This window comes from Nyctibius grandis (assembly GCF_013368605.1).
Source record: "Nyctibius grandis isolate bNycGra1 chromosome W unlocalized genomic scaffold, bNycGra1.pri SUPER_W_unloc_1, whole genome shotgun sequence".
Classification (NCBI taxonomy): Eukaryota; Metazoa; Chordata; class Aves; order Nyctibiiformes; family Nyctibiidae; genus Nyctibius; species Nyctibius grandis.
In genome coordinates this window covers 1,722,958-1,737,328 of record NW_027167472.1, presented here as the reverse complement: position 1 = coordinate 1,737,328, position 14,371 = coordinate 1,722,958, and the positions used below count along the sequence as shown (strand labels likewise).

Here is a 14,371-nt window from a genome sequence, read left to right as displayed (position 1 = left end):
GCCCTGATAGAACTAAATCTGGCCAGGGATGTCAAGGACAACAAGAAAAGCTTCTATAGCTATGTCAGTGATAAAAGGAAGACCAGGGAAAATGTGGGCCCTCTCTGGAAGGAAACAGGAGACCTGGTTACTCAGGATATGGAGAAGGCTGAGGTACTCAATTACTTTTTTGCCTCAGTCTTCATCAGCAAGTGCTCTAGCCACGCCACCAAAGTCGCAGAAGGCAGAGGCAGGGACTGGGAGGATGAAGAACCACCCACTGTAGGAGAAGATCAGGTTCGAGACCATCTAAGGAACCTGAAGGTGCACAAGTCCATGGGACCTGATGAGGTACATCCGAGGGTCCTGAGGGAACTGGCGGATGAAGTTGCTTAGCTACTATCCATCATTTTTGAGAAGTCGTGGCAGTCTGGTGAAGTTCCCACTGACTGGAAAAGGGGAAACATAACCCCCATTTTCAAGAAGGGGAAAAAGGAAGACCCGGGGAACTACAGGCCAGTCAGTCTAACCTCTGTGCCTGGCAAGATCATGGAGCAGATCCTCCTGGAAACTATACTGAGGCACATGGAAATCAAGGAGGTGATTGGTGACAGCCAACATGGCTTCACTAAGGGCAAATTGTGCCTGACGAATTTGGTGGCCTTCTACGACGGGGTTACAGCATTTGTGGATAGGGGAAGAACGACTGCTGTCATCTACCTGGACTTGTGCAAAGCATTTGACACTGTCCCGCATGACATCCTTGTCTCTAAATTGGAGAGACATGGACCTGACAGGTGGACCACTCAGTGGATAAGGAATTGGCTGGATGGTCGCACTCAAAGAGTTGTGATCAACGGCTTGATGTCCAAGTGGACACCAGTGACGAGTGGCGTTCCTCAGGGGTCGGTATTGGGACCGGTCCTGTTTAACATCTTTGTCGGTGACATGGACAGTGGGATTGAGTGCGCCCTCAGCAAGTTTGCCGACGACACCAAGCTGTGTGGTGCGGTTGACACGCTGGAGGGAAGGGATGCCATCCAGAGGGACCTTGACAGGCTTGAGAAGTTGGCCCGTGCGAACTGTGTGAAGTTCAACAAGGCCAAGTGCAAGGTCCTGCACGTGGGTTGGGGCAATCCCAAGCACAAATAGAGGCTGGGCAGAGAATGGATTGAGAGCAGCCCTGAGGAGAAGGACTTGGGGGTGATGGTTGACGAGAAGCTCAACATGAGCCAGCACTGCATGCTTGCAGCCCAGAAGGCCAACCGTACCCTGGGCTGCATCAAAAGAAGCATGACCAGCAGGTCAAGGGAGGTGATTCTCCCCCTCTACTCCGCTATGGTGAGACCAAACCTAGAGTACTGCGTCCAGCTCTGGGGCGCCCAACATAAGAAGGACATGGAGCTGTTGGAGTGAGTCCAGAGGAGGGCCACAAAGATGATCAGAGGGCTGGAGCACCTCTCCTCTGAAGACAGGCTGAGAGAGTTGGGGTTGTTCAGCCTGGAGAAGAGAAGGCTCCAGGGAGACCTTCTAGCAGCCTTCCAGTACCTGAAGGGGGCCTACAGGAAAGCAGGAGAGGGGCTTTTTACAAGGGCAAGTAGTGATAGGATGAGGGGTAACAGTTTTAACTGGAAGAGGGTTGATTTAGATTAGATATTAGGAAGAAATTCTTTACTGTGAGGGTGGTGAGACACTGGAACAGGTTACCCAGAGAAGTTGTGTATGCCCCCTCCCTGGCAGTTTTTAAGGCCAGGTTGGATGGGGCTTTGAGCAACCTGGTCTAGTGGAAGGTGTCCCTGCCCATGGCAGGGGGGTTGGAACTAGATGATCTTTAAGGTCCCTTCCAACCCAAACCATTCTATGATTATTTGATTTTATTCTATAGGCAATTAGTAGAAATTTCTGGATCAGTAGCCCCTGTCCTTATGGGAGATTTCTACTTCCCAGACATGAACTGGGAATATTATACTGCTGTGACGAGCAAGCCTGGGAAATTCCTGAAGTTTGTGGAAGATAACTTTTTGACACAAGTACTCAGGGAGCCAACTATGAAAGATGCCCTCCTAGACTTGCTTTTTGTGAATGGAGAAGGAGTCATGGGGGTTATGATGGTAGGTGGCTGTCTTGGCCGCAGTGGTCATGAAATGGTTGAGTTCAAAATTTTCAGTGGAATGGAAAAAAAGCAGAGTTGCTACCCTGGACTTCAGGAGAGCAAACTTTAAGCTATTCAGGGAGCTACTTAGCAGAGTACCTTGGGAATCTGCTTTTGAAGGCTCAGGAGTCCATGAGTGCTGGTTAGTCTTTAAGAACCACCTTTTAGAAGTGCAGGAGCAGGCAATCCCATTGTGTCAAAGTCAAGCAAGTGGGGCAGAAGACCACCTTGGCTGAACAGGGAACTCCTCGTGGAGTTCAGGAGGAAAAAGAAATTGTATGATCTCTGGAAGCAAGGTCGGGCTTCGCAGGAAGATTACAGAGCTGTGGTTCATAGATGCAGGGAAGAAGACACGAAAGGCCAAAGCTCAATTAGAGTTGAAACTGGCCAGTATTGTGTCAGGCAACAAGAAGGGTTTTTTTTTTATGTTAATAGCAAAAGGAGGTCTAAAGAAAACATTGAACTGATACTTGTTGAAGATGGTCATCTGACTAATAGGGATGATGAAAAAGCAGAGGCATTCAATGCCTTTTTTTTGCCTCAGTCTTTAATAATACTGATAGACCTTGGGCTGCCTGGTCCTCTGACTCAGAGGACCATGAGTGTGGGGACAGTGACTTGTCATTTGTGGACACTGAAATTTTAAGGGACCAGCTGTATCAGCTGAATGTTCACATGTACATGGGGCCTGATGGGATTCATCCCAGAGTACTGAAGGAGCTAGCGCATGTTACGGCAGGACCCCTCTCGATCATCTACCAAAGGTCTTGGGAGTCTGGGGAGGTCCCTGTTGACTGGAAGCTAGCCAACGTTCTTCCAATTTACAAGAAGGGTGCGAGGGAAGACCCAGGGAACTATAGACCTGTCAGTGTTCACGAGAGGGCACGGAGTAAATGCACGCAGACCAATATGATCGTTAAGCAGATCTCGTTTATTTACGTATCTGAGGGTACATTTATACTATTCTATTGAGGGTACATTTATACTATTCTGTTTTTGTACACACTCTGTGTACATGTCATTTCTATTATGATTGGTTAGTATGCTTTATTCACACGCCTCTATATTAATTCTGATTGGCTTATGCTAAAAAGTTATATCTTGTAGGTGCAGCATTCTTTCTTATTTTTCAACTTCCCTATATCTTATTTTTCTCATAGCCAAGGTCCTCAACTTCCCCCATATCTTATTGGTCTCATAGCCAAGGCCCTTGTTCTGTATTATGATTGGCTAGTTCATCACCACCCCATTACCACCCCCTGGACATGCCTGGACAGAGCTCGTTCAGTAGCTCGTTCCCACCATTGTCCTGTGGGAACCCCACATAGACCTGTTAGTCTAACCTCAGTACCTGGAAAAATTATGGAGAAGATTATACTGGGTGCTATTGAAAGGCGTTTAAAGAATAATGCAATCATCAGGCACAGTCAACATGGGTTCACAAAGGGAAAGCCTGCGGCGGGCAGCAAGGAAGGCACAGACTCTGAGACCGAGGATGCAAGGGCCTGAAGCTGAAAGGCCTAAGGCTTTTTATTGTTATGCTACTACCCTATTTAACTGCTACAATGCAGGAGCCAGACTAGGCAGTTCAAGATAACATCAACATTCACACGCTAAGCACTCATCCCCCATTCTGGGAAGAGCCACAGTGTCCTGGGCTCAAAATGTCAACAACCATTCCCTGTTTTCAGCTCTGTGTTCAGAACTGACCTTCCACACATGTTTACTTCTTTCATGCCTCAAAAGGCCCTGTGAAGTGGTCTCGGCTCCTTTATCTTAGAAGCAAGCAAAAACTATTCTCAGTGCAGTGTTCCCAAGCAAATCTTATGCTCCCCAAGTAAAGCACAGCTCTTTGCAGGCTGAGGGTCTTCCACAAAAGTCCTGTTTAAATAATTTGATATCCTTCTATGATAGTTACCCGCCTAGTGGATGAAGGGAAGGTGGTGGGTGTAGGGTTTTTTGGATTTTAATAAGGCTTTTCATACTCCCTCACAGCATCCTTCTGGACAAGTTGTCCAACTGTGGGATGAGCAGGTTTACAGTGCGCTGGGTGAAGAACTGGTTGAAGGGCAGAATTCAAATGGTTGTAGTGAATGGGGCTGCATCTGGTGGCGACCAGTCACCAGTGGTGTTCCTCAGGGTTCAATTCTAGGGCCAGTTCTGTTCAATATTTTTATCAATGATCTGGATGCAGGACTTGAATGCACCATTAGCAAGTTTGCTGATGATACTAAACTGGGAGGTGCTGTTGACTCTCTTGAGGTACGAGAGGCCTTGCAGAGGGATCTGGATAGATTGGAGCATTGGGCTATGATTAATGGGATGAAATTTAACAAGAACAAATGCTGGATTCTGCACCTGGGACGGAGTAATGCCAGGCACAAGTATAAATTGGGAGAGGAGTGGCTGGAGAGCAGCCCTGCAGAAAGGGATCTGGAGGTGCTGGTTGACAGCAGGCTCAATACGAGTCAGCAGTGTGCCCTGGCAGCCAAGAGGGCAAACTGCATCCTGGGGTGCATCAAACACAGTGTAACCAGCTGGTCAAGAGAGATGATTATCCTGCTGTATTTAGTGTTGGTGTAGCCTCACCTTGAGTACTGTGTGCAGTTCTGGGCCCCACAATTTAAGAAGGATGTTCAGGTCCTTGAATGCATCCAGAGGAGGGCAACAAAGCTGGTGAAAGGGCTGGAAGGAATGTCCTATGAGGAGCTGCTAAGGACTCTGGGTTTCTCTAGTTTGGAGAGAAGGAAGCTTAGGGGTGACCTCATTGCTCTCTGCAGCCTCTTGAGGAGGGGAAGTGGAGAGGGAGGTGCTGATCTCTTCTCCCTGGTATCCAGTGACAGAACACATGGGAATGGTTCAAAGCTGTGCCAGGGGAGGTTCAGAGTTGACATTAGGAAGCATTTCTTTACTGTGAGAGGGTGGTCAAACACTGGAATAGGCTTCCTAGAGAGGTGGTCGATGCCCCAAGCTTGTCAGTGTTTGAGAGGCATTTGGACAATGCCCTTAATAACATGCTTTAACTTTTGGTCAGCCCTGAATCGTTCAGGCAGTTGGACTAGCTGATAATTGTAGGTCCCTTCCAACTGAAAATATTCTTTTCTCTTCTGTTCTATGTCATCCCCCAGGGCAGATACACCAAGGATCGCTTTGGCCCACAGGAATTTCGAGAGATACATATCCCTCTCTTCCAGGAGGCCTGAGCTATATAGTTCAAATATATGTGCTGTTAAATTGACAAAAATGTGTTTCCTGCTGGCTAGAGTCTATCTGCATAATAGTTGCCTAAAATATATGGATTCATTTAGTTGTGAACAATGTAATGTCTGTGAAACGTGATTCTTAAATAAATGCAGTATTCTATGGGTATAGCGCTAGTCAGGCCTGTACAGGATATTACTCTCCGCTCCTCCACCCACTTCTTTAGTTAATATAATTAAAAGTTGTGAAAGTAAAAAATTCATACCAAGACTGTTGAATTAAATGAACAGTAACACTGAATGTTTGTATTGAGAATTAATCATGAGTGGGGCATAACATATGCCACAAAAATTGTTCACGTATTTTATGCTAACACCTTGAAAACAGCACGGTTTTAAGGTACCGGGTTGGTTTAGGCATTTGTAGGGGCCTGGACTGTGGGAAAATTATAGAGATAACATACGAGTACACTGTTATATAAGAGCATGAGTCAGTAAGGAAGTATGAAGATAAAGCTTGCTTAGGCTCATAGCAAGTATCCAATCAGAACAGCAGAAGAGGCGCGTGGACAGAGCGTGCACAGTGCTTGCAGCCAATAGCTTAAGGCGTGACCGCAAGATAAGGAAGTATGTATGCTATAAAAGAGCTGTGTTAACCAAAATAAAGCGGACTATTAGAGCATCATATTGGTGTGCTGTAGTTCCTTCCTCGCATGGACCCCAACAGGCATTTGGCCAAATTAACCAATGTCTCCATTTTACTAAAAGGTATTAGCTGGATTTTCATGTTTCTAATATAGCATATTGTCTAGGTACTGCCTGTGTGAAAATTGGAACATATACAGTTAAACTACTTGAGAGTCTATGGAGGGCCTGGTTTGCCTTATGATATTATTAATTCAGTGGATTCTGTGCTAGACACATCATTATTGTTATCTGATAGTCTGAATACTGTCTGGATGGCAGCCAGCTAAAAAAAAATGCTTCAGCTGACTTTGGTCCAGAACAGGAAAGTTTCCATCGGACTACTTTATAGAGAAAAGTGGGAGAGGTCCTCTACACAGCTAGCTTAGCACCATCTGTCTCTTATGTCAGCGGCCCATTTAGGACTGGTAGCACTAAAGCAGCCCAGACTATTCATCAGGCTTACAAGGCTCTGTCTAGAACCAGAATCGAAGCTATCAGTCTTCTGTTCATACCACACTGTATTGGCGAAGACTGTTCTTCTAGTGGTAATCACATCAGTTCCAAAAAGTGAGAGAATAGTTTGACCCTTCTGTATTGCCTTAAATGTTGTATATCATAACTATAGTTTCAAATGCATGTCATAATTTCTCTGTGTTGTTTGTTTTTCTTTTCCAAAACTGAAATTTTTCATACTACTTCAAAATCTTCTTTCTCTCATGTAACTGTCCTGGTTTGGACTAAAATAGAACCAATTTTCCTTTCAATGATTTCTACTTTCAGCTAAGCTTCTCCTAAGTAACTGCACTTTCTGAAACTAACTGCATGTTTTGCAGACAGTGTCTGCTTCCAGGACTGATAACACTCGAAGTTTATAGTTATCACTGAGGCACCGGTAGGGATGGTATGCAGAAAGGCTCTTGCTGTACTTATTCTTAGAGAAACCAAGGTCACTGCTAAATTCCTCGCTAATTACGAGTGAAGAGTTGTAGAAGGGTCGCACCTGCAGGGAGGAGTGGACAGGACAGGTGACCCAAAATTGACTAATGAGGTATTCCATCCCATATACATAATTCTCAGTATAAAGCTAGGGGATCACGAGGGTCTCATTCTCTTCTGCTATGGCTGGTGTCTGAAGAGGACTCTGTCCATTTTTCTCCTGCCCCCGATCCCAATGCGTGCATTCCTAAATCCAGCTCTTCATCACTGAGTCCAGTCTGGGCCTTCCCAGAGCCTGCTCTGCAGTGCCAGTGGTAATGTGACCGTCATCGGGGGAGCTCGATCTTGGTTTTGTATATATTTGTATATATTTAATCATTGCCATTATTATACTCTTTTATATTGTTATAGTTTATTAAAACTGTTTTAACTTTCCAATCCATAAGTCTCTCTCCCTTTTCCCTTTCCCTTCGGGGGGGGGGGGGGGGGGGGAGAGAGAGTTAGATGTTGTGTTTTCTTATATGAATTAAAAAATAAATTATTTTATTTTGTTTGAAGTACTTTATTTATAGCTTATAATACTTAGATAATTTACTTTTGTTTTTAAAAAAAAAGGAAACTTTGTGGACTTGAACTTTTATGCTTAAACTGTCTAGGGAAAAATAATAAAACAGAAGAAAAAATTACCAGAAATGCAGATCACTGTTTTGTTTCACATAGATTCTTGTCTCTGTCTGGATCTGTGTCTGGAGCTGTGCTGATATAACAGGGCTGTGCAGGTCCAAAGTGCAGAGAGGCAAAAAAAAAACCCACCACCACCACCACCAACAACAAAAAAACAACAAACCAAAAAAAACCCAAAAAAGCCTAGAAAGATCACTATGTGACTCCTCCTATTTTGTCTCCTTTCCTATATCACTCCTTCTCCCCTCATATCTGAAATTGGGAAATGTGTGAAGTAGCTTATTTGGTTACTGTGTGTTAGATTCTTGTACTAAGTTGCTTTTTGTGCTTTATGCTCATACTCATTACCTTCCAAAGATTTTTGAAAAGAACAAATTAATAGGAGTGGTGCACATTTTGAGTTAAGTTTATCAGAGATGTGCTTATACTTGACTGGCTAAATTCAAGATGTGGGTGGGGTTTAAGATTTTTTTTTTTATATGTCTGAGTGATGATTTTGAGTGATCCTACAAAAGGATAGGCTAAAAAATGTTTTTTTAAATGACTGTCACTTTTAGCAGGAATGTTTGAACACATTCACTAAAGTTAGCACTTTTTTACAGCTTCTGGAAAAACATAAGAACACAGAAAGCATGGTAGAGCTGCTTGAACTGTATCAAATGGAAGATGAAGCCTACAGTAGTCTTGCAGAAGCTACCATGGAGCTCTACCAGTACTTACTACAGCCGTTCCGAGATATGAGGGAACTTGCGATGCTTAGAAGACAGCAGATAAAGGTATGGTAAAGGTAACTGAACTTCTTATTAATGGGGAAATCATGCTTTTCAGTTACTATTTACTACTTTTATTATGCAGTATATGCAGTGATGGTTTCTTCACTAAATGTTGACCCTATTTTTCTGGTTCCATCACTCAGAGGAGTGCTTTTGAAGAGTGAGAATGTCTCTGACATGTAGATAACCATCAACTGTTTAACTTACTATGTTTGACTATTTAAATTCATTGTTGAATTTAATAGGTGAAACTTACAATTTTGTGATTACTGGGAATACTGGCTAATACATAAAACAGAAAGAGACACATGTTGTACAGTATGTATGTGATTGTTAATTCTTTTAAAAGATTCTACAGGAAGTTACTTTTCATTCTAGTTTTCTGACATAATCTGATAAACCATGAGAAGTCAGTAGTTTCTCGTCTCATGTTGTGAAACACTTAAACATGGAAGCGTATTAAAAGTATGTAATTTGTAACAATTTAACAGTATATTTTCCTAAGAGCTAAAAAATACTACACTTTAGTAAAACTGGTTTATAACACATTTGTTTTATTTAAAAATAATAATTTAAAATATTTAACCAAAAATAACAACTGTCATCTTTATTGCATCTCAGAAGTACTTTTGATAAACTCGACAGTTCCTACGCAGATTAAGAATGTAGCCTTCTGATTCTTTTAAAATATGTATTGTAACATAGAAGCTAAAATGGGTTTGTTTCATTTAATCTGTATTGCAAATGTCAGTTTATCTGTTTGGCACCTTATTCAGTTAGCCAACATTGTTTTTACTAGTTTCAATTTAAAAATATAGTGTTTTTCTTTGTGTTTGAGTATAGAATGAGGGAGGCAAGCAAGAGGATTTATAGTTTTATTTTGAGCTATTGCTGTGTCTATAAAGTAACTTTTCAGAAAGTTCGGCAATCTGAAACTAACTCTGTGAGATAATGTAATGGTATTTGAACTAAAAGCGCTTCTTTTTTCCCCCTGAATGATAAATGTTGCTGCATAGAGAATTGGGATGAATATTTTTTTCAGATGTATTATACTGTTGAAGGTTATGCACAATACATTTAATAGAAAGCCTTCTTCAGCATGATGAAATAGTTCCCATTTTATCTGAATTTGTAGCTGTAGCATGGGAAAAGATTATATTTTTGTTGGTGTTCTTTTGTCAAACAAGAGAAGATAAATATTGTATTGAATATGGAACATGAATTAAGAGCCTTTTTTTTTTAAAAAAAAAAAAACCTCATTGATCTCTTGGATTTCAATTTTAAAATGCCTCATTTTTTATTTTTCCTGAAAGAATAACCTTGGTAAACTTCAGAGGCATGTTCTGTGGTTAATTACTTTAGTCATACATAGTTGCATCTAATGTACATTAAGTTCTCTTTCTAACTTGGCAATTTTTGAGTTATAAAACTTGGTAATCTGTATTATGTGGTAGAGAAAGATATATTTTTTTTTTTTTCATTGTTTGAGAGAAAACAGTACTTGTATCTATGATGACAAAATATATATTACACTGCGTAGCTAGGGTAGAGGAATTGGTTTATAAATAGAACTTGTGCATGTGATGGTTTGTGTTAACTTGCTGCATATGTTTTTCTGGAAGGCTTAATAATGGAACAAAGATCCTTAGGTTTCTATAAACTCTTATGACAGGGATTAGCTCCATTTTCATGCATAACAGGAGTATTTCTGATGCTTACTACCTCAGTGAAATGGGATTTGTGAAAATATAATACTGTTTAAATATAAAGACTGACAAGGAGAAAGATAAAGTTTGGATATAGGGCAGGGTAAGGATGGAAGAAACTGCAGAATGAGTTACTAAAATGAAAAAAAATGTTACAAGGATTATTAAGCTTGAATACAAATATCAGTATTTAGTCAAGATTGCCTATGCCTTCTGTAATTATTTAACATTTTTAGAGTTTTTCTGTATTAGGTATCTGTTTGATTTGTGGGAAAGTTGTTTTAGTTTGTTTTTTAAGAATTTGGGGTTTTTAATAAATATTTTAATCAGTTTAATTTTGTTTATTTTCAGAATGAGATTAGGAGGAATTGAATTGCTTTGCCTGTAATCTTTGAGAACAGTATTTAGTGTCCTCTTCTTTTGAGGCAAGACATAAAAAATGGAAGGTGTATCATCTGGGTGTTAAATTTCTGCTGTTGGTGTGAAACTTTAGGCAAGAGACAAGCCTACAGGAGGGAAGGGAGAAACAAACACCAAATTCTGTGCGCTCAGCGGAGGCTTATTAGAGTAGGACAGATTAATTCTCTGCAGATTCCTTCTTTGAAAAAAAAAAAAAAACCACAACCCACACAAAAAAAAGTTCATAACAAAGTTAAAGCATTTAGAAGCTTGAAAATGCAGATTAATGTTGTCCATGATAGAAGTCTCTTTTTCTTTTTATCTTCTAACTTGATTGTATGCTAGATTTTCAGGTGCATTTTGCCTCATTTAGTGTGAAGGATGGATAATTTAGTATGGGTGAAGAATCAAAGCTGTACTGTGAAGCACTTAAATATTGCTGAATTTGGAAAACATAATGAAAAAGGTAGAAGATTATGGAAGGAGAAAAGGACAGTTTATTAGGAAGTGGAACACAACTCTGGAAAACTGACTTCTGCCAAAATTTCTATTTAATTATGTACTAGTCATATGACCCTAGAACAATGCATTCAGCAGTGATGTTTCTCTTTTTTTCTTTTTTTTGGGCTAACAGCTTCAGAAACCTAATTTTGTTTGTAGAAATGCTTAATATTTGTAAGTGCTACTCAAATCCATGGAGACCTCCTCCTAAACATGGCAAAATGCTTACCAGATATCATCCATTCTTGAAAAAAGTGGACATTGCAAACACAGCAGTGTTTGGTACCTACTTTTTTGTTTTTTAAATAATATGGGAATAATCCTGCTCACCCCAAGGCCTTTGGGGGGGACACAAATAAAAGCCAATTTGTAATGAACTGTATTATCAAATTGAGAAATGCTCACCAAAGAAGCAATTCTCTACTCAGTTCAAGATTAAAATGTAGGATATGCTTACTAGACATATTCTGTATGTCTAGTATGACTATATTTTGTATGGTAAGTGTGAGAAGTTGTATTGATAAGCCAGCCAAACATTCAGAACTATAATTGTGTTCACAGAATGCTGGAGAAGGTATAATAAAGGAATTGAAGACAGTATTGTAATTTATATAGACATAAAAACTGTGCTACATTTGTATAGGCATTTTTAAATGTCACTATTTCTGGACTGTTGCTATTTTAGATGTAATAATATGTAAAGACATTCAACCAGTGAGTTTTAGCATGTTAATTTCATTGTTTGGATTACTGGTCCATTTCTTCTGATTTCAGACTTTTGGATGTAACATAGGCATCAAGCAAGTGAAGCTTGATATTCAAATACTGTATTATATGTTTTGGGCTATCTGTATATTTCCCCCAAAAACCTGAAGACGAGTATAAACTTAAAACCAGAGTGCAAAAAATTTTTATGGATTATTTTATCTATCATTTTGAATTCTAAATTGATTTTAAGATGCTCTTTTTGCTAGAAATCAGACTTCTAATGAACTAAAAAAAGCTGTAATATTTTTGATCTTAAAAATGTTTCACATTTATACTCACAAATTTTTATTTATCAAAATAGATCATTTTCCTGTGAAAATTTAGCAATTATATTGTATGTTAAGAATACACATTGCCATAGCAGAAAAGTGGGAAGAAGTAGATAATCAGTAGCTGGAAACCTGAAGGTGAAATACTTCTCCCAAAATTTGAAAGAAGCAGAGTTAGCTACCTGTGCTCTGGTGCCTTTGATTTCAGATAGTTAAATATTTTTTTTTTTTTTTCTCAGATCTTCCATATATAGTGCAGTTGTCTTCTGAAAATATGGAGGGGAGGGACCAGTTCTAGTGGTTGATATTTGGCTATAGAAATTACTGACAGATTAATAGGATCAAACCTGAAGCCCTTTAAGACCAAGATATAAAGTGGTCTTTGATACAGGTTACCAAATGTGGTTATTTAAAAAAAAAAAAAAAAAAAAAAAAAAAATCTTTCAGAAGAATAACTTCATGGGCAAAAACCCAAAGCCTTTTATGTATGTAGAGTTGTATTCACTGGCCTTCACAAAGAGAAAGAAACTATCTTCTTATTTTGAATTTTTATGGTCTTATAATTGTGGACCAGTACTTCACAGTCATGGTGAGTAGGCACTGTTTGATCAAACTCCAGGTGAAATCAATGGGAAGCTTGCTTTTGTTCATGCCTTTTTTTTCTTTTTTCTTTTTTCTTTTTTTTTCATGTGCTTGGTATTAGACTACAGATAAAAATGTAAGGTAAATTGTTTTATAACCTGCATGTAAATGCCAGCAAAACTGACATGAGCATTCTTGAAAGTCTGAGTTGGACTGGATTTGCTTAACTGAGCACTGATAATATCTTGATACAGGTGAGAGACTACAGTCATCATTACCTCTCAATTCATCTTCAGGAAATGAGAACATTAAAATGTAGTTGTGCATTAAATATATTTTAAAAGCACTCAGTTTCATTGCATATGTATTTATTATATTCACTGATATGTTAATTTACTTGAATGTGAGCCGTTTTTAAAGACTTTAAATATACTAATGTTGAGGTCTAACACTGGAAATAAGAGAATAAAGCAGCATATAGCTGCTTTTGAAATTCATTTTTTTGAAATTGTAGAATGCTTTATTAGTCTATGTTGTACTTCTCTTTCAAACTCCTTTAAGCAGATACTAGTGTAGTTAAAAATCTAATTCTGGGTCAAACAACTATGGATTTATTTGTTGGTTTAATACTTGGTGGTGAAGTGCAGTAGTGAACCTTATAGCTAATTTGACTTTGATTTGTGTAAAATTAAATACTTTGAAATAAATTACGTTGCACTGAACACTAACTTTTGGTTAAAAAAATGTTTTTGCAAAGTATGAAACGAGTTAAAAGGAGAACATAAGTTTAGTGATGAGGATAGCTAGCAAAATAGAAAGAATTACTTAAAAAAATACTTAAAAAGAAATACTTGAAAAAAAAATCTCTGAGTCAACTGAAGATGTTTTTTGGGAAGGGAGCGGACATCAATGCTTCATACTCTTAATTTGTAGTCTTGCTCCCATACATCAAATGGATGAGTTCTGCATTACTAAATCCATGTTTTTATCATTGGCTCTAGAATAATTGATGTCTTAGTGAGCTGGTTTTTGAACTGTGTGTTTTTGTTTGTTTTTTTTTTTAAAGTCTCATAATATTTTTGAGTGCATGGTGATCTTGCAGTGAAAAACATGAAAACAATGCTACATAAGGTGCATTGGAGGACACTAAAGCAGTGCTGATTTAAAATGTATAGATTAATTGCATGGCAATCAGCTCAACTTTATTCCTAAATTTCTTTTGGTGTATCTGTAGCTGAAGATGTGTCCTCACATCATCAGAAATCATAGATAAGCTTGGCTTTTGAAAAACCTGTAGAGTAGGGAATAAATGGTAATCTAAGTTTATGCAAAATGGCTAGATTTACAAATGAAGGTAATAAACTTTGTTGAAACTATTGCTTTCTTGTTTGAGGAACTGGTATAATATGCTGGATTATGCTGTGATAGTCTTTATAGTCTCAAAGTCTATTTAGAAAGGGCTGTATGCCAGTTTCTGTTTACATTCTAAACTATAAATCCTGCAGATTTATTATGTAGCTTTTCTTTATTTGAACTCATACCAAAATGTTTTGCTGACTTAAAATCAGAATTTTATGGGCTTTCTGAAAAAAAATAGTGCTCTAAACAGGCGATCTGATGGAAGACAGGCTGGTAGTCTGAGTCAGTGAGTCTCTTGGTGTGAGATTGCTGACTATAAAACCGTGGCATGTATCTGATCACTTAAATCTGCCTATCTGCAAGGTGAATGGAGTAC

At 39.1% G+C, this 14,371-nt stretch overlaps 1 protein-coding gene across 1 annotated transcript in view; it reads left to right on the top strand.

The window, feature by feature from the left end:
- Positions 1-14,371, top strand: part of LOC137677082 (junction-mediating and -regulatory protein-like) — a 92,653-nt gene that overhangs the window by 27,225 nt on the left and 51,057 nt on the right. Inside the window, exon 2 of the mRNA XM_068424264.1 lies at positions 8,241-8,414. Coding sequence (XP_068280365.1) covers positions 8,241-8,414 — 174 coding nt within the window. The remainder of the gene's footprint in view (positions 1-8,240; positions 8,415-14,371) is intronic.